At 45.0% G+C, this 24,318-nt stretch overlaps 1 protein-coding gene across 5 annotated transcripts in view; it reads left to right on the top strand.

Moving 5' to 3' along the window:
- LARGE1 (LARGE xylosyl- and glucuronyltransferase 1) overlaps window positions 1-24,318 on the top strand; it is a 548,747-nt gene that overhangs the window by 217,698 nt on the left and 306,731 nt on the right. For 3 of the 5 annotated variants that reach the window (XM_070600561.1, XM_070600563.1, XM_070600562.1), the window contains exon 3: window positions 22,931-23,232. The exons of the other annotated variants lie outside the window; for them this stretch is intronic. In XM_070600561.1, coding sequence (XP_070456662.1) covers window positions 22,931-23,232 — 302 coding nt within the window. The remainder of the gene's footprint in view (window positions 1-22,930; window positions 23,233-24,318) is intronic. 5 annotated transcript variants of the gene reach the window in all.

Below are 24,318 nucleotides of genomic sequence, written 5' to 3'. Positions count from 1 at the left end.
AGGACCATTTTCATATCTTCCCCTGTCATTTTCCCAAAGGGATTGTTTCTCCATCCTTAAGCAGTTAGCCACACGGCAGAGTGAAAATCATCTAAATGCTAAAAGCCAAGCACACCTGGATTCTGTGCCTGCCTCTGCCACTTACAAGCTGAGTGGCCCTGTGCAAATTATTTAAGGTCCTGAGCCTCCGTTCCTTCTTTGGTAAAGTGAGGATAAATGATATTTGCTTCACAGAGTGGAGTTTAATGAACAATCAATACAACTTTAGGAAGCATTTTAATTTTCCTTCCTGTGTGCCATCCAAGCTCTGTATCACTGCTTTGAAGGACATGAGAAGACTTGTTCTTGACCTTCAAAGACAGAGCTTGGCAAATTATGGCCTGCAGGTCCAATCTTGCCCACCATATGTTTTTGTAAATAAAGTTTTATTGGAACACAGCTTTATTTGTGAGCCATCTTTGGCTACTTTTGAGCTCCAGTGGCACAGTTGAGTAGTTCCAACAGGGGTCCTGTCGCCCAGAAAGCCTAAAATATTTAGTATCTGGACCTTTACAGGAAAAGTTTCCCAACCTCTGTTTGAGAATCTTACAGTCTCAGTGAGAAGTAATAGAATGTCCTTCTAATAGACATGTTGGATATTATTGTATAGTTTAGCTTTTTGATTTTCTTGTATAGTTTTATTGGTCTTTGATATGTATTTTGGATTTCACATACTTTTCTAGTACATTTTATACCATTCTCAGTTCTCTTTCACTGTCTTTGTAAATCATTTTTAGTTAGCTAGCTTTTTTTTTTTCTTGCCATTGAATTTGTAACCGTGAGACGTGTAGATTTAACCTGCCGGACATCCTCGCTTGTGCAGAGAACTTGGTGTGGGCAGTGACATCTCTCAGAGGATTCTCTCACCTCTGACTGACTGCACCTGCTCCTCTGGTCTCATCTGCAGAATCTGGCCTCTTTTGGGGAAGTTCAGAGCTGTGCCCTGAGTCTCTCAACTACAGTGAGCAGTGAATCTGCATGAACCACTTTTTGATGTTTTGTGCAAAAATATCTTTTGTTACCAAAATATCACCCTACAACTTACACTGCTCGTGTCTGTAATGCATAAAAACATGGAACTGTCTTTTGGAATAAGAATTTAAATGAGTATTTGAGAAAAAAACAAATCCAGGCTTTCACTTGTTTTGGTGAAAATATCATGGATATTGGAGACAGGTCTTCATCCAAACCTCAGGCCCTTTGACTTACCAGCTGAATGATGTTGGGCCAATTGCTTAACTTGTCTTAGCTTCAATTTACTGTCCTCTAAATTGGAGATAATATGGCCTTCAGAGAGCTGTTGGGGGGTTGAGATAATGCATATAAAGAAATTAGAGTCATTGCCCTACACAGAATCCTTGTGTGGGGTAAGTGGCCTTGGGAGTTATTTAGAGACAGTTCTTCTGGCAAGTCCCTCAAAAGTATGATGCCATTTACACTAGAATTTCCTGGGGTCTGAAGTCTTCAGACTGCATCAGTGCCTCAGTTTGCCCAGGACTTCAGGTCCTGCTGCATCAGGCAGCCCGTCCCTTGGACCCCCTCCTTATTCATGCTGCTCCACCCACACTGGCCTTTGGTCTGTTATATTTTTTGTTGTTTGTCTTTCAGATTCCCAAGGGTACCCCCCTCTTTCTCACCTTAGGGCTTTGACTTCCCCTCGTTCTGTTTTGAAGAGCCTACCTCTCTGAATTTTGCCTAGTTAGTTCTTGCTCATTTTTCAGCTCTTGGATCAAGTCTCACTTTCCAAGGCTTGCCTTTCCTGAACCAGGCCAAGTCAGGTTCTACTCTTGTGTTAATTTGTTAAACAAACAAGGAAACAGAATTCTTTCTGAGACCCTGCCAGACGTCAGCAAGTATGCCGGGTGCTGTAGATAGAATGGAAATCAAAAGTGTGTGAGTCGAGGACATTCTGCTAAGCGAAATAAGCCAGTCATAAAATGACAAATTTTGTATGATTCCATTTATATGAGCTGCCTAGGGTAGTCAAATTCATAGAGACAGAAAATCGAAGGTTGGGGGAAAGCCAGGGGCTGGGGGAATGGGGAGTTAATGTGTAATAGGTATGGAGTGTCAATTTTACAAGGTAAAAGAGTTCTGGAGATGGATGGTGGTGATGGTCGCACCACAGTACAAATGCACTTGATACCACCGAATTGAACAATTAAAACTGGTACATTTGTGTTATGTTTATTTATCAGTTGGAAGCTCTTGCCATAGACAGAGGGAGAGACCAGCTGGGAGTCTGGCATGTGGAGTTGCTAGTCAGGGTGGAGAGAATCTGGTTTACCTGAGAGGTGACTGGGGAGGCCAAACAGCTGGGTCTTGACGACAGATTAGTTATGTTGTGGTTTGGGAGTGACATTCAGCGTGGTTCCTGGGTCTCAGGCTTGCCCAGGAGGTGAGAACATTTACCAAGACAGAGAATCTTGATATCATGTCTCACAGCAGTTTGTCCTTATCACACTTCTAACTAAATAATTAATTAGGTGGTCGATTGACCTCCAGATGAACTATGAATAGAACCCAAGTAAGGACCCTGTGTGCCTTCTTCACCGAGTGTCCCCGGCACCCACCATGATGTCTTGCACATAAGAGGTGCTCCATATTATATTTGTTAAATGCAAATGATTTGTAGTTTCTCAAATCTACCTTTTTCTGTAGCTGATTTGGGTCATAGGCTTATTTCTAGTGTTAAGGTTTTAGGGATCAATAAATAATACTCTTCTCTTCTCTGTCTGAGGTGAGAACGGATTGAGAGACACCCAGGACGAGACAGAAAGAGAGCAAAAAGAGCAACCATTTGGAGAATCAATGTGTCTCAACCAGGTAGACTTATTTCGTCACCCAAACTAGAGGGTTTTAGCAGCATAGCAAACAATGTCAGGTCTGGTCCCTGGGAACATGTGGCACATGCTCTCCACAGGCACACAGACCCTGGCAGAACAGGGGAGTGGGCCAGGCTGAGCATGCACACATCCTTCACACAGACTCCTCTTCCCAGGAAGGACTGAGTGACGGGTGAGATGAGAGCTGGGCTTGTTGCACTGGTCGAGCTCCCTCCTTGTGGTACTGATGAGTGAGGTGGAAGGATTAGTAAGTATAGGATGGCTTTGAGCTAGTAGGTTTTTCTGGGGGAGATCTTGGGACAGGCCAAAGTCCCCTGGTCCCCTGATGATTTTCTATCCTCTCTGTATGAGAGAGCGGGCATGAGATGCCAGGTGGGCTCCTGGCTCCTCTGCCATGCACTGATTCTAGGATACCCTTCGCAACATCTCTCTTCTTCCTTCTTCTTCTAAGACCCAGGGTAGATGTGATGATTTTTGATTACCCAATACCCTACTGTTTTCTAACTTTCGGAACTGCCAGCAAAGTTGGGTAATAATAACCCGTTTAGCTTTAGGTTGACAAAAGCTTTTCCTTGCCCGGTGAGAAACTTTTCTTAAACATAACATTTTCAAGGGAAAAATACCTTCATATAAAATATTTTAGAAGATATGTTTTCAATATTCTTTATCACCAAATAGATCACACATGCAGACAAGAATAGTCAGCATTCTTAAAATCTCAGATGATACTTCAGAGAAATGACAACGTACATTGTTTCAGGATGCCAGATAGATAAAACACTTCTTGAAGTTAAGCAGTTCAGATTTCCCTGTATAGCTCTTTTGCTTTGTGCCCAAAAGTTGCTCTAGGGATCAGAGGAATAACCAAGCATAAACGTTAGCATTAATATAAAATAAGAAAAGGAGATATTTACAGTCTGCCATGCAAAGGGTTGAGGTAGGACTTAAATTCCCTGTAGGTTGACTAGAGTTAGGATATGAAACACACATGTATATAAATGCTAGATAATGATGCCTTTTGTTGGTAAAGCGTTTTACATGTTACACCAAGCTTTGCCTTTGGTTCAGTGGGTTAGGTGGAATTGCAAGCCGTTCTACAGAGACCTCATAATGGCTCTCATCAGGACTGGGCTGGCTTTGGACTTCACTCTTCATTGTGGAGTCAGCTGTGTGGTATCCACATAATGGGTTGTGAAATGCAGCATTCATTCTGAGGACTGGGGAAGTCCGGTGAAACTCAGGTGGTGTTACATTTTGTTCAACAGGGAAGTTTAAAACTCTTTGGTGACTCCCACTGGCCTCAGAGTAAAGGCCAAGTCCTTTACTGTGCTTACAAGGCCCCCTGGGAGCTGCCTCATCTGTCTTGCTAGCATCTTCTTTCACCGGCTCCACTTTGCCCTCCTCATAGGAAAGTATTTCATGTCCACTGTAAGCACTGGTTCCAGTCTCTAAACCACAGGTTCCCAGATTTTTTCATTCCTTGGGTGTCTTAGTAATTTTTTCACTCCACCCATAGGCCAGATGAAATACCTAACTGTTCCATTTATTGTTTATGTCCTAAAAATTTAGTAGCTACTTGAAAAAAACACACCCATAAAGTGAAGGAAGATATATTTTATTTCACTCTTAAATAAGCACAGTTATTTACTTATGTGATGTGTTTACCTGCTGGGCACTGCACAACTTCTCAGACCTTGGAATCAGACTGGACAGCTATTGCACATTGATTTTCATGCAGTTATTGTTTTTTGTCAGAGCAAATTCTGAAAACCCAGCCGTGCAAAAAATATGGAACGTAGCACAGTCAAATGTTGAAACAATGAACCAGCCTGAGCTGGTAGTTGAGGCAGTGGCAGATACTGAGAATTGCTGTGCTTCTCTGGAAATTTAAGAATATCCTGTGGTGCCCCTGTGGGTTTACTGGGGCACCCTGGTGGACCCTGGCACACAGTGTGGGAACCGTGGTTCTAAGCCTTGGCATATTCTGTTTCTTCTGTTTGAATACTTCTCTCAGTCCAGCTTCTCGGTGCTCATCCTTCAGCTCTCAGCACGGATATGATACTCCTGGAAGTTTTCCCTGAACCTTTAAAGACTGAGCTCAGAGGTGCTTCTGCATACTTCCTGAGCGCACTGTACTTAGTCCTACTTCTTTATCTCTTTGCACTGTAATGTTATCTTTACTTGACTTTCCCCCCACTGGGCTTCAAGTTCCTTGAGAGAAAGGGCCTGTATAGTGACTGTCATATTGCAGATGCTCTACAAATGTGCGAACTAAATGAATGAGTGAGTAACTAACCTATTGGATCTTGTTGTGAATGAGCTTGTGGAAAGGAGGACATCAAAATAACACTTCCAAACAGACAGGTTGACAAGTACAGGGCTCTTTTCATTTCTGAGAGGATGTCTTTTGTGAAAGCCTGACCTTAGGGACATGCAGTGTCTCTTGCCCCCCATGACCGCCTATGCTCCTTGGCTGCGTACTGCGGACCTCCCTGTTACAATCCCACGGCCTCATGAATTATAACACAAATCACAGTGGAGCTCATTTTGATCCTTTTGCATTTATTCATGTTACCAGACGTTGACCCATAGACACATCTCTTTGCCTCAGAAATTGTGAGCATAGCTTGCTTCAAATGTGTTTGTCTTTTACCTTTAGAGGGAAATATATTAAGTTGCCGGATGGCTCAAACTCCCAGCATACTGTAGTGTTACAGAAAATACAGTTGTGCTGCAGCCATTTAATCTAGAGGTGATGGACTGTGGCACGGCTCCTATCGGAGCGAGCAGAACATGGGTTTTATACCAGAGGAATGGGAAAGGTCTCTCCAGGCCACAGCCAGCAGTTGGTGGTCATGCAGGTACCTGCACACTGGTCTTATATATATTTCTGATGTCTGTTCCTGGAACTAATATGGCATCCAGGAGACTTCTGATGTGATAAATATCAAGGAAGCAGGGTGACCATTTCCTCCACCAGGCTAAAATAACTCAAGTGGCTTTTGAGAGCTCTGTAGATATTGTTTTTCTTGAGTTTTGCCTTATCCTCATAAAATGGAGATGATAATGCTATAATCTGCCACAGATAACTGTTTTTACTGCTAAATTAAATAATGTGGGGCATGAACATTGGCCAATAATAACAGTAATAGTAATCCCAATGCAGTCCTGTGTATCTTCACTTAAGAACATCGTGTCCCATTCCTGTACGATTCCCTGCCTTACCTAAGCCTTTCCCATAGGCTGTTTTTTGAAAATGCATTTTCAGAATAGCCCTGTAAGGTAGGCAGAAAAGTTTGTTCCCCGTTAATTGAGGCTCAGAGGTGTTAAATTACTTGCACAAGGTGTGCCCCGCTGATAACCCTTCTGTTTCCTCCTTCGTTCTCCTCATTTGCTGCAAGGGGAGACTTTTCTCACCTGTGCTGCACCTGTGTGGGCTTTGAAGACCTTAGTGACACAGCCTGAGGCTTCAGGACTCAAGGTCTGCTGAAGTGTTTCATGTGGAAGGACAAGGTCAGCTGAGGGGTCTACGTAGATGCTTCAAATCTTTTCTTTGCTGACCATTCTTTACTGCAAGGGAAGATCTGTTTCTATGCGCCTTTTCACATCATTAAATACTTGTAGTACTACTGAAGTTATAAAGATGATGAAAAGCAGCAAAATATGCACTAGAAGCAATTTCAGGGAGTATGGAATGGCACAAGGGAATTCCGTTCTCCTTCTGGTCCTGCTCCCGACATGCCCAGAGAGGATAGGCAAATGCCTGTGGGTCTCTGGATCTCACTTGCCTCCTGTAGATTGGGCACCGTCCCGGTCCCCTCTCTACCTCTGTCAATTCACATGAAAGGTCAATGGCCCAGCACATCCGCAGATGCTCCAAATTGGGCTCATAGCATTCTACCAAGGTAAGGGAGTATTATTTTAATCAGAAGTACTTGGGAGTTTATTTCAGAGCCAGCATCTGTGGTTTATGGGAAAAGTGACTTGGCTGATAGAATAAGATAAGTAGTAAGAACTTTTACCAATCCTTTATCTCATACCTAGGAAGGGAAGCTAGGTGACTGCTGCATATTATCTCATTTATTCTTCCCAACAATACCACAAGGGAAGTACTCAGTGGAAGATTCTTAACTCACCTCCAATTAACAGACCCAATAGCCAAGCAGTTCTCCATTCCTTCTGTCAAAGTACTGTTCAGTCCCACTGCATGTGGAGTTTCCTGGCTATGGGCCTACTTTCTAGAACTGTTAGGCATTATTCATCCCACCAGTTGAACTGCATGCTTAGCAAAAGTCATTTTAAGATATTACCAAGCCTATTGTGGTATATCTTTACCATATAATTAATTAATATCATTTAATTATTACATAAAGCAGTGAAATATGAGTGCAGGAAGAAGCATTTCTATAAACAGCTAAGTTGTGTATTTTGGAACAATGACCTAAAGGCCAATTGCTGTAACAACAGCTGTCAAATTAAATGTAAGCAAGGCAACTAAAAAATGAGGGGAAGGATAAAAATACGAAAGGAATTCTGTACTCTCATTACTTCACGAATGTCTCTTAAGTTTCTGCTGTACTTGAAAGATACCCAAGCCAAAAGTGTTTGGCAATTTCTTTGTGGTTTAAGCAAGAAAGGCGTTGTAGATTTTCACACAGTGGGCACCATCTTATAGAAAAGGCCTTAGCCCTACATCTAAAGATTGTCAGTGGTTAAGTTCATGCACTCTGTTTCACTGGCCTGGGGTTCGCGGGCTCAGATCCCAGATGCAGACCTACACACCACTCATCAAGCCATGCTGTGGTGGCATCCCACATACAAAAAGTAGAGGAAGATGGCACAGCTGTTAGCTCAGGGACAATCTTCCTCAAGCAAAAAGAGGAAGATTGGCAACAAATGTTGGCTCAGGGCCAATCTTCCTCACCAAAGACAAAGATTGTCAAATTAATGCCTGTTTATAGGTTATAAAGTAAAATAAAATGTTCATAGTAGGGACTTACCCTAATGATGCTGTGTAAGAGGGTTCCTGCAGAATCTTTACTCCCATTTTACAGATAAGGGCATTGAGGCACCAAGAGGATCACAAACTTAACCAAGGGTGATGAGACCTTGAGTTAATAATTTATATTGTTTTGTGTCCTGTCTCTGTTTTTAGAATGTCATGGGTATAATTTTAGACACCCTGTAAATTTAGACAGCCCTGGCAGCTTCCTTATGACAGTCACGTCGTAGTGCCTACAAATGACATTGGTATTTGAAGTCCGTGATTTTTCAAGCTATGCTAAGGACAGTGTCCTCGCTGTACTCCTGGGAGCGAGGGCTTTTCCCTCTATGGCCTCTTTTCCTGTGGGAGGAGAGATGTGCTCAGTAACTTCTTTCCTCCTCGCCAGCCAAGATAAATGTCATCACAGAGATAAGTCAATCAGATCCTTGGAATCTGATGCTGTTTGCATTTCCTTCTGGCTTCTTTGGGGCTGAAGCTTCTTAATCGACAGGTGCAAAGATTGAAAAGTGTCAGGAAGACATGAGGAGGATAGAAGCCTTCATTTTGGAGAAAGTAATAACCGTTCCATCATCCAGTAAAACAACCCAGGTGTGTTCGTGGGTGCCTGCATGCGCCGGACCGGGTAATCACATTCCTTATAGACACGTATTGTGGTAGACTGCATCCTTCTCAGATCTGGAGAGAGAGATCTCTTATTTGAGCTCTGGATTTTGACAAATGGCATATTTTGGGATGTGGGGTTCATTTCTGCTGAATATCTGCCTTGATTAGTGTGGAGAAGCACATGCAAAGCGGGCTGGAGCCCCACCCCACCCAAACCTCCCCCTGAGCGGCACAATCAGGAAGTGCATTCTCCCTCCCATTGTGGCTGAGGAGGGAAGTGTGCTTTACATATGCAAATGGAAGCCCCAAGTTTCACTTAATAATTATCAGCTGGAGATTCTATTGATGAGCAGCTGAAGCTACTCATCAGGAGAGAAACTGTGATTTAACCATTTCTAGGCCCCTCTGGATACTGCTGCTTCCGACCAGCCTCTGAATACTCTGGTGATTGCAGACAAAGCTTTCTGATTCCCGGCGTTCTTCCCATCTCCTGTCTGGCCGGAGTCTGGCAGCTGAGTCTTCCTGACCCCTGTTATTATCATGTGTGCATCTTTCCCCTGCCCCCACCTCCTTTCTCTTTTACAGGCTCCAGAAGGCGGAATAGATCCATCTCTGTTTGCAGCAGCAGGATTGCTTACGGCTCTGGAAAGAATGGCCTCATGGACGCCCTGCCGTAGCTTTCCAGCTTAGACAACTATAGGCATGCTTTTTAAAGGATACAGGGTGACTTCAAGGCAGGGTACTGGGATGTCTAGATCAAGAGAGGAGGAGCTTTTCTCCTTTGCTCTGTGTGCACGCTTCCCCTTCGGGGCGTCTGATAGTCTGACTGCTTCGTCAGCTTCGCTTGTTCCAGCTGTGCCATGTTTGTGTCCTCTGGCTGTTAGGAATGGTTTTATTTGGATTCCCTTACGATTCTTCTTTCTTCAGTTCCTTACTTTCTTGATTCTTATTGCCAACTATCCTGCTTCTTGTCTTTCTTGTAAGTGTAGTGTGGGGTGTCCCCTGCCTGTCACCTTGGAATGCAACCTTTATTTCCTGGAAAGAGCCATTTAGAGGTAGAAGGTAGAATGAAAAGAGGGTTTTTTTTTTTTTTTTTTTTTTTTGAGGGGGTGTCCATTCAACCTGGTCTTTTTACTTTTTTTGCAGTAACTCTTGGAAAGTTCCTTAAGCTCAATGAGCCTCTGTTTCATCCTCTTTAAAATGGGGACAATAAAACCTACCTCAGAGATTGGGACTTAAGATAATGGGTGAGACTCAGCCAAAGTGGGTGGCTGGTAAGGGAGTTAAATGGTGATCCTCCTTTGAAACCTAATTCTCCTCATTGAACCATTCCAGTAATTGCTAATATTCATTGAATTAGTTGTCCAACACATATTTATTGTGTGCCTACATGTGCTTGGTTCCAGGCCCTGGAGATATAGTGGCGGATGGGACAGATGCACAAAAGAGTCCTTCACTATTGAACTTATCTTCTAGGGGTGGAGACAGGCAAACAAGAAGGAAACAAATTTATACTTGGGGGAGTGCTGTGATGTGCTCATGGAGAATAACCAGAGGGAGTGTTACTGACGCATTGGGTTCTTGTTGTCCCCCAGTATAGAAATCAAGAGAGACAGCAAACGGGAGTAGAAAAGTAAAAGTTGATTAGCTTGTGCACAGGGCAAGCACAAGGGAGCCAGCGCAGAAAGGAAATGGGCGGGTGACCAGCTTGTTAGGGAGCCAGATTGTGGGGCTTTTATGAGGCAAAGGCTGGGCAGAAAGGCCTTGTCATGGCATGGAGAGGTGGGGTTTATCTTGTGCTTGCACTGTTGTTCAACATGCCACCACATGTGTTGCGTGTATCATTAGCATGCCAGCATAGTAAAAATCACTATGCTAATGGGGCTAGGGTCACCTTCAGTAGATTCCTGGGTGCTAGGGTGCAGTCATAAGCCCTGGAAAGTCCCGAGGTTGTGGAATGTGGATCTTGGTGGTGTCTACCAGATTCTCTTAGCTTGCCGATTGGTTAGGGGCCTTATCTTGTTAGGCCAGGCGCCTTGCTGATGGATGACCCTATCTTGTTAGGCTGGTTCCTGTCTCAGAAGGAGTGAGAGAGAGGGTGGGCAGGGATGAGGTTTTAGAGGCAGGCTTACAGATTCTTCTCTGAGTGGTGTTTGAGGAGATTTCCTAATTAAGAGGATGAAAGACAACAGCAAGTGCAGAGGCCCCAAGGTGGGAGAACACTTGGTGTACTGAGAAGCATCTGGAGGCCAACATGGCGGGCACTGAGGGAGCAGAGGAGCATGTGAAGCTCAGAAAGATAACTGAGGTCGGAGTTTTGTGGGGCCTTGTATTCCACCCTAAGGTATTTGGGGTTTGTTTTTAGTTTGACGTGAAGCTATAAGGGGGCGGTCTGAGCAGGTGAGCGATGGGGTCTGATAACCATTTCTAAATGTCACCTGGCTGCTGAGTGGCGAGTAGACTGCCTGAAGCAAGGTGGCCGGTTAAGTGGCTGTTCCATGAGTCTAGGTGAGAAATGGGGGACCAGGGACTGGAGCGGTGGTGGAAAGTGTTGATATTTGGGTGTATTTTGAAGGTAGAGCCAACATTCAAATATGTTGCTAATGCAGTGTATGTGGAACATGAGGGAAGAAATTCAGGACTGAACCCTATGTTTTTGGCCTGTGCAGTGGGAGCAGTAATGATGCCATCTCCTGAAAGGGGAAGCAGGTTTTGGAGGTAGGAATCCAGGGTTCTGGTTTGGATGTGGGGACATCCCAAGTTGTCATCTTTTTCCACAATGTTGCAGGCGCATAAGCATGCCCATTACTGATAGACACTGTGTGAGGTACTTGGGAAACAGAGGTGATTCGGTGTGGTCCCTGCCTTCAGTGGCACCATGCCCGCCCTGAAGAGGTGTTGAGGGAACGGATGTCACAGTGTGAAGCAAGTTGCATAAGCAGCTGTCACAAATATGGTAAGAGGGGCTGGCCCCGTGGCTGAGTGGTTAAGTTCACTCACTCCGCTGCAGGCGGCCCAGTGTTTTGTTGGTTCAAATCCCGGGCGCGGACATGGCACTGCTCATCAAACCATGTTGAGGCAGCATCCCACATGCCACAACTAGAAGGACCCACAATGAAGAATATACAACTATGTACCGGGGGGCTTTGGGGGAAAAAGGAAAAAAATAAAAATCTTAAAAAAAATAAAAAAAAAAAACAAAAAGCAAATATGGTAAGAGCCACTACCTTAGGTCTGTGATGTAGGAGGTTGCAGGAAATCTAGTGAGAGGAATGGAGCAGCCAACTCTCCCTGGGCAGGTTGGAGAAGGGTTCCCAAAAGGGGTTTTTCACCCGGACATTGGAGAGTCAATAGTAACCCACCAGGTGACAGAGACTGCAAAGGAAATAGCACAGTTTCTTATTGCTTATTCCAGTCGCTAGTCATGCTACCCAGGAACTTAGCATGGGGCTTGCATGTGTAAGAGCTCTGGAAATAGTTGTTGGTGAAGATCATTGATTTTTTCCAAGATATTCCTCAGGGCCAGACGGTGGAGTTAAGAAAGGCAGGAGATTTTAACAGCAGTTTCAGAAAGTCTACAAAGGCTTGAAAACACTTGCTCATCCCCATCCTGGTATGGCCTCTGAGGCCTCCATCCTATAAGGGGCTCTTCTCTTTGGGGCCAGGAATTGGGATCTTGCACTGGAGCTCCACCATCAAGGCATCTCTGGGTTCCTCTTTGTCTGTCACTGCTCCCTACACCCACACCCCTGCTTCCTCTCAACTTGCCAAGGAAAATCCTCCCTTGGCTTCACAATGGAGTTGACTAGAGAGTCCTTGGTTTTATTCATCTTGCTTTTATGATACGGTTTGAAGTGCCTTATAAAAAAAATCATTATTATCCCAGGAGTAGGACTTGGAAGAAAATAACAATCCATCAAAAGTAGAGATGGCAGGTTTTGCTTAATAGGTATTAGCACAATATTGTACCCAAACCTGTGGTTGCCCTTGGCTCTTGGCAATGTCTTCTCTTTGCCAAGGGCCCATCCTGATAAAGCGTTATTTCTATCTCCTGTTGTTTCTGAGCTCCTGATAAGATCTTCCGTGTTCCCCCCTCCCCCAGTCCATCCCGATAAAACCTCAGTCTTCCTTTCTGCTTTCCTCCTAAGGGAAGGTTTGGATTTGTCAGGAAAGGGTAAAAAAAGGAATGATAATGGTTTTACTTTTCTTCTTTTTTTTCCTTTGTTTCAATATAAGTACTCAGGGGAATTGGAATATGATTTTAAGTCAGTCAAACTGATAAGGGAGGTTGGCGACTGTGAAGAAAGGAAAAGAAGAGAGAGAAAAGGAGGGCAGTCCTTTATAGGGAAGGGATGTTCGGGCAGGCTTTTGCTTGTTTTCTCTTGTTTTTAATTTGCAATTGAGCTGAGGATGATAACATTGATTTAGGTGATGTGGCAGCTTACAGGAAAGGCATGCTGTTGACGGAATCAACCACATTCACAGAAGTACTTTTCTTTTTGAAATGTGTTAGAATATTCTTTATGGCAGCTCCTCATGCTGTTGTTTGGCTCCATAGCCATTGCTGACTTTGACAGATACAAATAAAGAGCCCTACTTGTCTTTGGTAACTCTTTCCACTGATCTCCCTTCCACCCCTTCCTTTCAGTATCTCATCAGGTCTAACTGCCTTGTGAACACTATAGGCCACAGTTGGATTCTCCTGGTGCAGTGTGCCCTGTGTACAATGTGACATCCACAGAGGGTCGCACAAAGAGTGGGAGGTTTGCATGAAGGACAGTGGCTTTGTCTGAAAGCTGGTTAACTGTAGAGGAGATGAGGTATGTCAGAGCGCCCAGAAAATATGATGCAAATCAAGCCAGTCCTCATTGACACTAGACCTCTGGAAACACCAAAGATGAGAGCAAGGGCTTTTCCCCTGTGTTAATCCTCACTTCCATGCAGCACAGAGGAAAAGAACTTCTGCTTGGATTTGGCATGTGCGTCATTTCAGGTGCAGTGGTCAGATAAGCAGACTGACCCACCATTGCTGACGTGGCACTTGAAGAACACTCTAGACTCGTAATCATGTTTTGCATTCGATTTTCCCCTTTCAGTCCCAGGGCATTCATGAGAGTACCGCCCTCCAAACAGAGGAGAATAGCTGAGTCTGAGCGCGCAATTTGGTAGTCTTCCTCCGTGCCTAGGAGGAGACGGCACCATGGTTCAACTCGGATGCAGTCCGAGTAGAGACATATTCATGATGTATGGCAGTCTTTCTTTTGGATCCTTTTCACAAGAGTCTGTAACTCTTTTCCATAGATCTGAATTTCGCTCTGAAACTCCACCCCTGAAATAAGATGATCTAGAAGCACTGGGAGGATAAAGGAGCAGGAAAGGATAGGCCAGGGCTTTGCTGATTTTTCTGGAGTCCTGAAACATTGCAGCCTGCCATTGACATCTTGCATCCCTCTGTACTGAACCAGACATTGTTGTCAATACTCCCCAATTTAAAAAAAAAAATCCTTTTTGGTAAATGAATATGGCCACCAAGAATGACAATTTGAGGTTGATGGCAAACATGGATTCACATATTTAGAAAAGGAGAGTTTTCAACATCCTTATTGTGATGAATGTAAAATAAAATTTAAAAACTTTGCTAAAGAATTATCCCATGTGGCTCTCTGGATGTGAACAAGCTTTTACCAAAAAGAAAAGAAAAATCAAACTTCATTGAAAATTTTCACTATAAAATATACTTCTCCCCATCACATATGATTTGCCACTCTTGGAACATATTAGTGGAATTTTATAAGGGCTATGAATATTTCATATAAAATAACACATTTATTGCTAAGGTTAAAGAAGATCAGTGGAAAAACACTTAGGAAATCTTTCATCTTCGGTGCTGCCAAAGAGAAAATTAAGATGAAATTCTAGAATATTTCTGGATCTGATTCTACACTCAGGGGCCATGTTGATAACTGTTGATGACCCAAGTAAGGATGCTGAGTTTGTGCTTTGCAAAGGATGAAGTCATCATGTTTGTCTTGCTTTTAGATTTGGTGCCTCTACCAATGGATGAGATTATGTCCAACTGTTGCTTGCATAGTGTATGCAACATGGCTCAAGATGTGGTGGAAGGAGGAAGGCTGCTTTCTCAAGCTCAACCATTGGAGACCACCAGTAAAGCTGGGTGTCTTTGAGGCTATGCAAAAGGTGATGGAAGTCAAGGAGCTAAATGGGGGCAGAGGGTGATCGAAGATGATTGGAATGTGAATTGAGGATGGTTTCATACACTGGTCAATTCTCCTGATTTGGAATGAATATCAACTCACATTTTCTGGGATGCCCTGTATTGTTACCCTCCACTGGTTGTTTTCTAAATCACTTGGTGATCTAAGAGAAGGACTTAACTTTGCTGTCAAGTCGTTCAGTTAATATAAAAAATAGAGCACCAAATGCATTATCCTTTGCCTTGTTTGTTGGCGGTTTGAATGCTACTAACAAAGTCCTTCTGTCTATACTTAAGACTCCTTGGAACATCAAAGAGAAATAAGATTGGCCAGATTTAGAAACTGAAGACTCCGTTACTCTGCTGTGAGCACAGTAGTTCAAAGACCAACTGCCTCAAACTTTCAGAACTTAGGATATTTGGCAAAAAAACATTTGAAGCTTTGAAATCATTGAACCAGAAGTTTCAAGGGGCAACCACTGGTATTATTGCTCATTAGGAGACACTTAGGCACTTACAGCCAAAACCCGGCGATGGATACAGCAAATTGGTGCTAAAAATGTCGTCATTTTCTTGACTGAATGAAGCTTTTTAAGACAAGGTTCTGGAAAATAATTTCACGAGGGAAAAAAGTCAAATCGCATTTAGCCTATTATGACGAAACAAATCTAGGCTTCTTTCCCTGGCCTGGTGGTTGCAAATTCTTTTTAAAAGCTGGTAAGGAACTCTTTCTTTGCTGTCGTTCAGTCTTTGCCAGAAGATCTCCAAGGTCTTAGTTGGAACTCAAGTTTTCTTTGGTTGCCAAAGATGACTTCCAGAAAAATCACTTCGGGGAATTTTTGGGTAAAACATTCGCTGTTTACCCCATCGCAAGCAAGCAGCCTTTGCGTGTCATCCCTGCCATTTTCCTCCCCACAGCAAATCTGATTCCACAATTCTAGAACTTGCAAAGATGGCTCCACCTGGATCTGTGTCCTACTTGACTTGTACACTGCCATGAAAGAGTGACATGTGAGCTTGTGACATGGGAGCAGACCCAGCCGTCACGTGGACATCCAAGGATCAAAATTTAAAAAAACATTTTAAAATGTGAGACTTTTAAGATCAAACTGACTTTTCTAAATTTTTCTAAAATGACTTTGGCTACAAATTTAATTTATTTTGCAATTTCAGAATGCATTGAAGGAGGGTGTAAGGTTTTTACGTTAAAAGGAAGCCATTGTGTTTAAAAAAGATTAACAGCATGCTTAATGAACACAGCCTAATGTGAAAGGTAAGAAATTGGAGAAATCATTGGCATGAAGTGACCTGTTGGTCGAGAGAAAGGAGCCTGGAAGTCAGGGAAGCTGGAAGGTCTGGCAGGTGGAGTACCAGGGCCCTGCCTTGGAAAGAGCCCTCATCCTGGAAGGAGGGGAATTCACAGGAAGAAAACAGCTCTAGGCTTGGAGAAGCTGGAATACGAAGTGGCCTATGTTTTAGGAAATCAGGGAGGTCCTGGATCACATGGTGGGAGCTGTTGAAGAATGCACTTAAGAGATGTGGGCAAGGAAGCTGGGGCCCAGGGTCAGAGCAGTGCTGGGATTAAGCGTGACAAAGCTCAGACCTCCTTTGCGTCTAAGCCAGTTCCTTAAATTTGCGTCAAGAAGCAAACTGTGTGCTTGCAAATGGGGTTTATGGCGTCTCAGGCAGAGGATGGGGGAAATGCCTAAGCCCGTGTTTCTCGACCTCGACTACACACGTGAAATCCCATGAGGGTGGCTGCTTCTAAAAATGCTGATGAGACCCTAACTTCCAGAGATTCTGAGCTAATTTGGGTTGAGGGCTATGCACGTTGGTATTTTTTAAGGTTCCCCAAGGGATTGTAATGGTAGCCGGGATTGAGAACCACTGGCCCAGGGGACCAGGGGACCAGGGGATGAAGCAGGGGCATCAACAAGTTCAGCTGGACTTGTTTGGAGAGGGGCAAACAGAGCAATGGATCTGGAGCCAATGACTCTGGGTTCAAGACTCTCCCTTTGCCATTTGCTGCTGGGATGACATTGAACAAATTAAGTATGTGTCCATTTCTCATTTTTTTCTTTTTTTCATTCAAATAGGGATAGTGAGAACACCCACTTCATTAAGGTATCGTATAAATCAAAATGAGATGACACACACAGCCTCCGAATTCTGGACATGTACTCAATAGGAGCTGACTAAGTCTTGGTTGAATTTGATGAAGGACCTTGAAGTAGATGGAGCTGCTTCTGTACATTATCAGACTGCAAAATGTGGTGGGAATAGGATTATCATGAAGAGCAGTATCCCCGACACCTATGAGTGAGGCCAGCAAGAGTAGGTAGAGATTGGAGTCAGGGAGACTAACCAGAGACCAATGTTCTAGGACAAAGGTCCATAAACTAGGCCCTGTGGGCCAAATCTGGCCCCGTACTTGTTTTTGTAATTAAAGTTTTATTGGAACACAGCCATGCCCCCATGTTGCATATTTCTGTGGCTTCTTTTGTGCTACCATGGCAGAGTTGAGTACTTGCGTCAGAGACCCCATGGCCTGCAAAGTAAAACATATTTACTCTCTGGGCATTTACAGAAAAAAGTTTGAGCCCTGTCTTAGGATAAGATTAAAAGGCTTGGTTTGGGATGAAATGTTTGAAATAGAATAAGAGAAACAAGTGCTTCAAGTCTCAAGAAGGAAGAATTGGCAGGCCATGGTGACAGATTGTACGTAGGGAGATTTTGCTAGATAAAGGTTAGGGCTGCACTGTCTTCATCATGAGTAGAATGATGCACGGGGCCAGCCTTCCTGAATTCTGGGCGTGACTACAGGATTTTGGGGTTCTTGACTGGAGAGCTCTAGGTCTTCACCCCTGGGAGGGGCTGGTATGAGCCCCTACAAGGGTGGCCTCAGGGCTGGGAGGCCCACCCAGGTCCTGGCCCTGCCTCCCATTTGTGATGGTGGATGTCCCACACAGTGTGAGGCGCCAGTACCCTGGAGGGATGCAGGGATGTTCAGGGCGCGCAGATTGATTCAGATCATCACTTAGGACGTTTTAGATGGTAAGTCCCTAATCTCTGTCACTGTACTGCACAGAGGTTGATTTTCAATTTACCTTCTTTGTTCGGAACCTTAGATGTTTTGATTCTTAATTCAGAGCATTCATCTCAAGTGGATTGAGAGATTCAAATCCAATGCTAAATCCATGTTTGTTGAAAAGTTTTCAAGGGAGGAGGAAGATGTTGGTCAACCAAGGTTTTGAATAATGTCTCCTTTGGCATTTTAAACTCAAAGTGGGCTGAACCGCAGATCAACACATATAGGCATTATGTGACAGAGAGATGCTCCATGTGTACAAATAGACTGTGTATATCCAAAAATAGAAACCTGGAAGGAAACGTAATAGAGAAACAAAGATAAAGGGGCTCAGAAATGAGGGACCCCATCTGCTATTGTCTTTACGTGTGTGCCTCCAGATTTAGCGGGGAGGGTGGAAAGGGGAAATCTGAGTATTGACTCTGATTAGGCCTGATGGCAGGTGACATGCACACACACGCCCATGTCCCCATTTTACGTGTGGGGACACCGAGTCACAGGGAAGTTAAGTGCTTTGCCTAAGGTTATTTATTAGTAAGTGGCAAAACTATAATTAAACTCGGCTCTTTCTTATTCCAAATCTCATGTTCTTATGACTCTACTTGATTTATTTGCTTTCCTGGTTATCTTTCCCTCGTCCCCCAGCATTCAATATTGTAATAAGGTCACTTTTTAAGTAGCTGGTAGTTTAAGATTTTTTTCTTTTTTAAGTTCTAGATGGTAGTCCTTCTCTTCATCTCTTCTTCAAACACTTGGCAAATGTAGGTAGTGTGCCAGGCCCTGGGGATGAAGAGACCAGATATCGGGCACTGCCATTCAAAGTGGAATCACAAGACTGTTGTTGGTCCCTGTATTAGTCAGGGTTCTCCAGAGAAACAGACTGATGAGGGGTGGGGGTATGTGTGTGTATAAAAAGATTTATTATAAATAATTGGCTAACGTGATTATGGAGATGGTCAAATTCCAGGATCTGCAGGGTGAGTCAGCAAGCTGGAGACCCAGGGAAGCCAATGGCGTAGTTGTAGTCCAAAGACTGGCAGGCTCGAGACCCAGGAAGAGCCAGCGTTTCAGTTCAAGTCCAAAGGCAGGGGAAAAAAAGGCAATGTCCCAGTTTGAAGGCAGTTAGGCAGACATAATTCTCCCTTACTTGGAGGAGGATCAGCCTTTTTGTTCTATTCAGGCCTTTGACTGATTGGGTAAGGCCCACCAACATTAGGAGCCGCAATCTGCTGTACTCAGTCTCCTGAGTCAAATGTTAATCTCATCCCTAAGCACCCAGATTAATATGTAACCAAACATCTGGGCACTCCATGGCCCAGTGGAGATGATGCATAAAATGAACCATCCCAGCCCCTAAACTGTTACTGGTCTGTAACAAGATAGGTATGGAAGTTGAGAGTAGGCATTTAGAAACTTCTAGAGTAATTTGGACGTGCATCAAGCATGTGATCAGGAGACTTGTCTTGATGAACAGGATATAGACCGATTTGTGGAATTCAAGTGATGAATTGCATGTGGGGCAGGCTATGTACTAGGCATGTGTATTAGGGCCAGATTTTTATCGAGGATGGCTTGGGAGAAAAGACTCTTTCTTGACCACTGATGGTTTCAGAAATCCTGGTGTGGGCGCCGTTGTTCCCATAGGCCATAAAATTCCGTGTGATGAGCTTTATAATGACGACCTGTGCACACAGCTCGGGGAGTCTTCCTGGGAGAGACCGGAGCCCATAAGACATCACAGAGCGTTGCAGAGCACATCTGAGAGGGACGGCCTTTCCCTTCCTAACCCTCCCCTCTCCCCAACCCCTGAGGGTTAGGAGAAGCCTGAACAAAGAGGTCAGGAGCCACAGCTGAGTCCTCCAGGAAAAAAAGAAGAGGCAGGATGGATAAAACCAGAATGAGCTGTGAACTTGGCAGAGCAGTGGCCCTGCTTGTATCCACTCTGGCCAGGTAGCATTGTCAGCTGGGTTAGAGGCTCAGGATCCATTGGCACAACGAGGCCATCGAAAGTTAGAGCCAAGAGGGGCCTGGAGCACATCTCTACTCTACTCCTTTTCAGAAATGGAAACTGGACGAGGAAGAGGAAGGGGCCACCTGAAGATAACAGACCTTTAAAACAAACACACACACCAGCAATTACAACTCTGCTGTTTACTGAGCACTTCTTACCTGCCAGGCTCTGGCACAGCATGAGTGTTGCCTTTTCCTACGTGAGTTCCCCTTTTGGAGGCCTGGCGTTTAGTATTTTGTGTGTCTTCCTTGGTGACAAATCTATAGAGGTTTAAAGTGGAGAAGACACCCGCAAGTCTTTGAGAGTTAAGTTTGGTCAAAACCATTTGGGGTCTAAAGCAAGTTGGAAATGGACCCAGGATGTTGATAGCGTTTGCCCAGCAGCAGCCCTGGAAGTGTGATTGCTCAGGGATTACATAATGATGCCTTTATTTATAAGCCCCTAATCAAAGAAGTATAAACATGTAAGATGTGGGGCTTTGGGGAGAGGAGCTAGAGGAGGTGATCAGCCCCCATGGGAAGCCTGCCTGCTCCTCCTCTTTGCCTTTGGATGAACTTTGACCTGCCTAAGGCTAAAGGCAAGAAGGTTCAGAGATGCCACATCGCAGAGTAGGTCAGGGTTTGTTGGCCACTTGCTTCCTTATACCACTCAGAGAACAGCCCTGGATTCAGAAAATTTACGGCCTCTGACACCCGAATTTACATCATCAACCCATCTTACCCACGATGTCCCTTACCCCGCGTTGGGAAGGGGTTGGAGGAACTAATTTATACTGAGTGCCTCCCAATGAGAGGCACAGTGCTCCGTGGTTTGTATTTCTGTGTCTTAAGCCTCCCATCACTCTTGCCAGGTTAGCATTCCTGCTCCCATGTCACAGAAGGGAAACGGAAGCTCAGAGCATTTAAGTAACACCTCCAAAGAACAAACTTATAGGTCTCATTTGTTGCTAATTTTTGGGAGCTTCTGGGACCCTGGCGCGGGCTTCCACAGCTTCTTGGGTTCCTGCACAAATGCTCTAAAACCGTTTCATGAGAAAGAAGCCCCACTCAGCCCCAGAGCATCTGTACCTCTAACTCAGTGCGTAGATGCAGGCACATGGCCACATGCAGTCACGGAGACCTTGTTTCCAATCCCAGTGCACCACAGCGGGAACACAGTTTAAGCTTTTAGAGTCTCAGTTTCCTCATCCGTAATGGGGACACCAATGGCCACCTGCTTGTGCCGTGATAACCTAAGACGTTGTCTGCGGGAACTACCCGGCATGTGCAGGTACACAACAGACGTGACACAATGCATAACTCTGCCGGCTGCTGGGAGCTGGATGCTCATGTTTTCCCACCCCTGCTCTGAGGGTCGATGTCTGTTGAGAAAACACAATTGCCGTTAGCTGCCTATTCTTTTTGGTGGAGCTAACTTGGTTGTACCAAACAGAGAGACGGGTTTCAAAAGCCTGGGTCAGAGCTTGTAATTGGCCAGCTCGGTCGCAGTGCAGCCCTAATCAACCTGTGATTTCACGTCCCCACGCACGCGGCCTCGGCCTTTGATCCTCTGTCCTGGGCAGTGGAATCCAGTGAGTCATATTTGCCGCATTGATAGGAGAGGACCAAGAGCTGAGGCGTTTAACCCCGAGGTGATTAAGAGTGGAAAAAAAGGAGTCATGTTTGTGAAGGCCCAGAGACACATCAAAGGCCCCGGGCAGAATGGCAGCACAGCGAGCCCCGCAGGATGGAATTCATCACGTTCTTTGATCCTCAAGTTTTGTGAGTCACACACACTCTCTGGGACAGTGTGGAAGCTCAGTGGGGTCTGGGCAGGAAGGAGAAAAGCTCAAAGTCTGGAAAAAGAGGAGTGTTTTTTTGGTAGGTGGCTGAGAAGGCAATTTTCTAGAGATGGGATTTCTGCTCCGTGGTCAGCCAGTGTGCAGCTGGACCCTGGGGTTTCTGCAGTCTGGGAACAGAGCAGTGATGGCGTTAGGTGTGTCTTGTGTTGCTGGGGCTCCTCAAGGGTAAGCATGCACTGAGCGCCTGCTGTATATAAGGTGGGACGCTAAGTATCCTTGGGAGATGGAATTTTTACATTAGTAACTGGTTTTTAATCCATGGCTCTCTATATATAGTCTATTATGAAACTGCATTTAAGTAGAGTGTACAGACTCAGGTGTAAGCAAGACCTGGGTATGAATTCTGACACCACTGCATTCTGGCTGTGTAACTTTGAGACACCTACATATCCTCTCTGTGTGTGATTGTTAAATGGAGTGTGGCTGGCTCTCAGTTTAATGGTAACTTTTTTTGGGAAAACTTTGATTACACTTCTACTTCCTTTTTCCTTGTTGCCCATAATTATTTCACTCCTGGCACAGACACCTGCATCCACCCTTCCAACGTGTATCAGATATTATGCTGTTACCACAAAGATAAGTAAGACCCAGTCTATGTCCTTACCAAGCTCCCAATCTTCATAGGAAACATTTGGTAAAGTAATTTACCAAATACAGTATGACAGATACGTGTTTTTCTTAGCACAATGTACAAAATTCTGTTGGAATATGCTAACGGATATTTTGCCTGCAAATTGAAGAAGGCTTCCTGTTGGAGGTAATGCTTTGGAAACAGGGTTTTGAAGGGTGAATAGGAGTTCACATAGGAAGACCTAAATAAACTTGGTCATTTTTAATATTTCTTCTTTTTATTCCTTCTCTTCCTTTTATGCTCTCTTCCACTTCCTCCTACTCATTCTCCCCTCCTTTCTCCTTTTCTTCTCCTCTCTCCCTCCTACTGCTTTCCCTCCTCCTTTATATTCATAGTACTTTATTGATAACAACAACATCTACCTAGAAACATGCCAAGTAGGGACAAGAAGATAATGCATTTAATTAGGAAAAATTATATTATCATTGTCTTCTCTCGACAGCATGTTTTTATCACCCTAGTAAGTCATTCTGTTCTCAACTCTGTTCCCAGTTGGATGCATTTATTTGTGACTCACTTTCCATCTGCCTTCCCTCACAAATGGGATTATGAGAGGAGCCTCCCTATGTAGGAATGGATGTCTGGGGTACGTGCAGGGGCTTGCGTGCATTTCATTCGGGGTTAACTCTTCCCTGGTCTTTCCGCACCCTCAGATGGGAAGCCGGTGTCCCTGTCTCCGCTGGAGTCGCAGCCCCACAGCCCCCGGTACACGGCCTCCAGCCAGCGGGAGCGCGAGAGCCTGGAGGTGCGCGTGCGCGAGGTGGAGGAGGAGAACCGCGCGCTCCGCAGACAGCTCAGCCTGGCCCAGGGCCGCGCGCCGGCGCATCGCCGCGGCAACCACTCCAAGACCTACTCCATGGAGGAGGGCACTGGCGACAGCGAGAACCTCCGCGCCGGCATCGTGGCGGGCAACAGCTCCGAGTGTGGGCAGCAGCCGGTCGTGGAGAAGTGCGAGGTAAAGAGCACTGGAGCCGTCCCAAGGCCCTGTGGCCCCCACCCCCTTGCGAATGCCGCCCGGAAGCGCCGCCGGTGCCTGGAAAGAGCTGACCTTCTTGCCTCGAGCCTGAGTCTGGATCTGGGGCTCGATCACTAACTTTGTGGTCTGGGCTGGCAGATTCTTTAGCTTCTGAGTCTCGGGTTTGCCATCTGAGAAATGGGGACCAGAAGGCCTACACCACAGACATGTTAAGAGGAGCAGGGGCCAGCCAGCCCAGTGGAGGAGTGGTTAAGTTCTGTGCTCTCTGCTTCCGTAGCCTGGGTTCCCCAGTTTGAGTCCTGGGCCTGGACCTACACCACTCATCAAGCCATGCTGTGGCGGCATCCCACGTACAAAATATGGGAAGATTGGCACAGATGTTAGCTCAGGGCCAGTCTTCCTCACACACACACACACACACAAGAGCAAACTGATAGAACCTACTGCTGATTGCTTTACCATTCATTTTGACAGGCTCAGGATTTCTACACCCAGTTACCCGGTTGTCATCCTGGGGATCCCTGTTGCTTACACTACGATGTGAATGATGACCTGGAGTTGTGGTTCTGTTGGGCATTCCCCTTAGGCCTCATTCTTACTTTATGAACAGCTTTTGCAATTCAGAACCAGAAACTTGGTGCTTATCTAAGGCTGTGATTTAAACGTTTGTAGCTTAATATCATTTCCTCCCTCCTTTTAGAATATTCTTGCTTTCTTAGTAATTCTTTGGACCTTTGGGAAACTTGCCCACTTCCTCTCTCTCCAGCCCCTCACCTCCCTCATCGGTGCATCCGTGCTTCTATGTGCACTGAACACACACGCACGCATGCATCCTCATCCCAGACCTGCTGCTTCCAGTTCCCATGGACAAGAGTTACAGCTTCCCTGTTGAAAGTGAGGCCTCTTGAGACACAGACAAGCCTGAGTTCATATTCCAGCCCTGGCGGTTTCTGCTGTGAGTGCTTGAGCAGGTTACTTAACCTCTCTGAACTTCAGATGTCTTGTCGGTAAATTTGAGGAAATAATACCTGTTCACAGAGTATTCGTGAGAATTAAATAAGATGA

The sequence above is a fragment of the Equus przewalskii genome, chromosome 29, assembly GCF_037783145.1.
Source record: "Equus przewalskii isolate Varuska chromosome 29, EquPr2, whole genome shotgun sequence".
Classification (NCBI taxonomy): Eukaryota; Metazoa; Chordata; class Mammalia; order Perissodactyla; family Equidae; genus Equus; species Equus przewalskii.
Note: the sequence above shows the minus strand (reverse complement) of the source record. Positions and strands in the feature narration are given on the sequence as shown.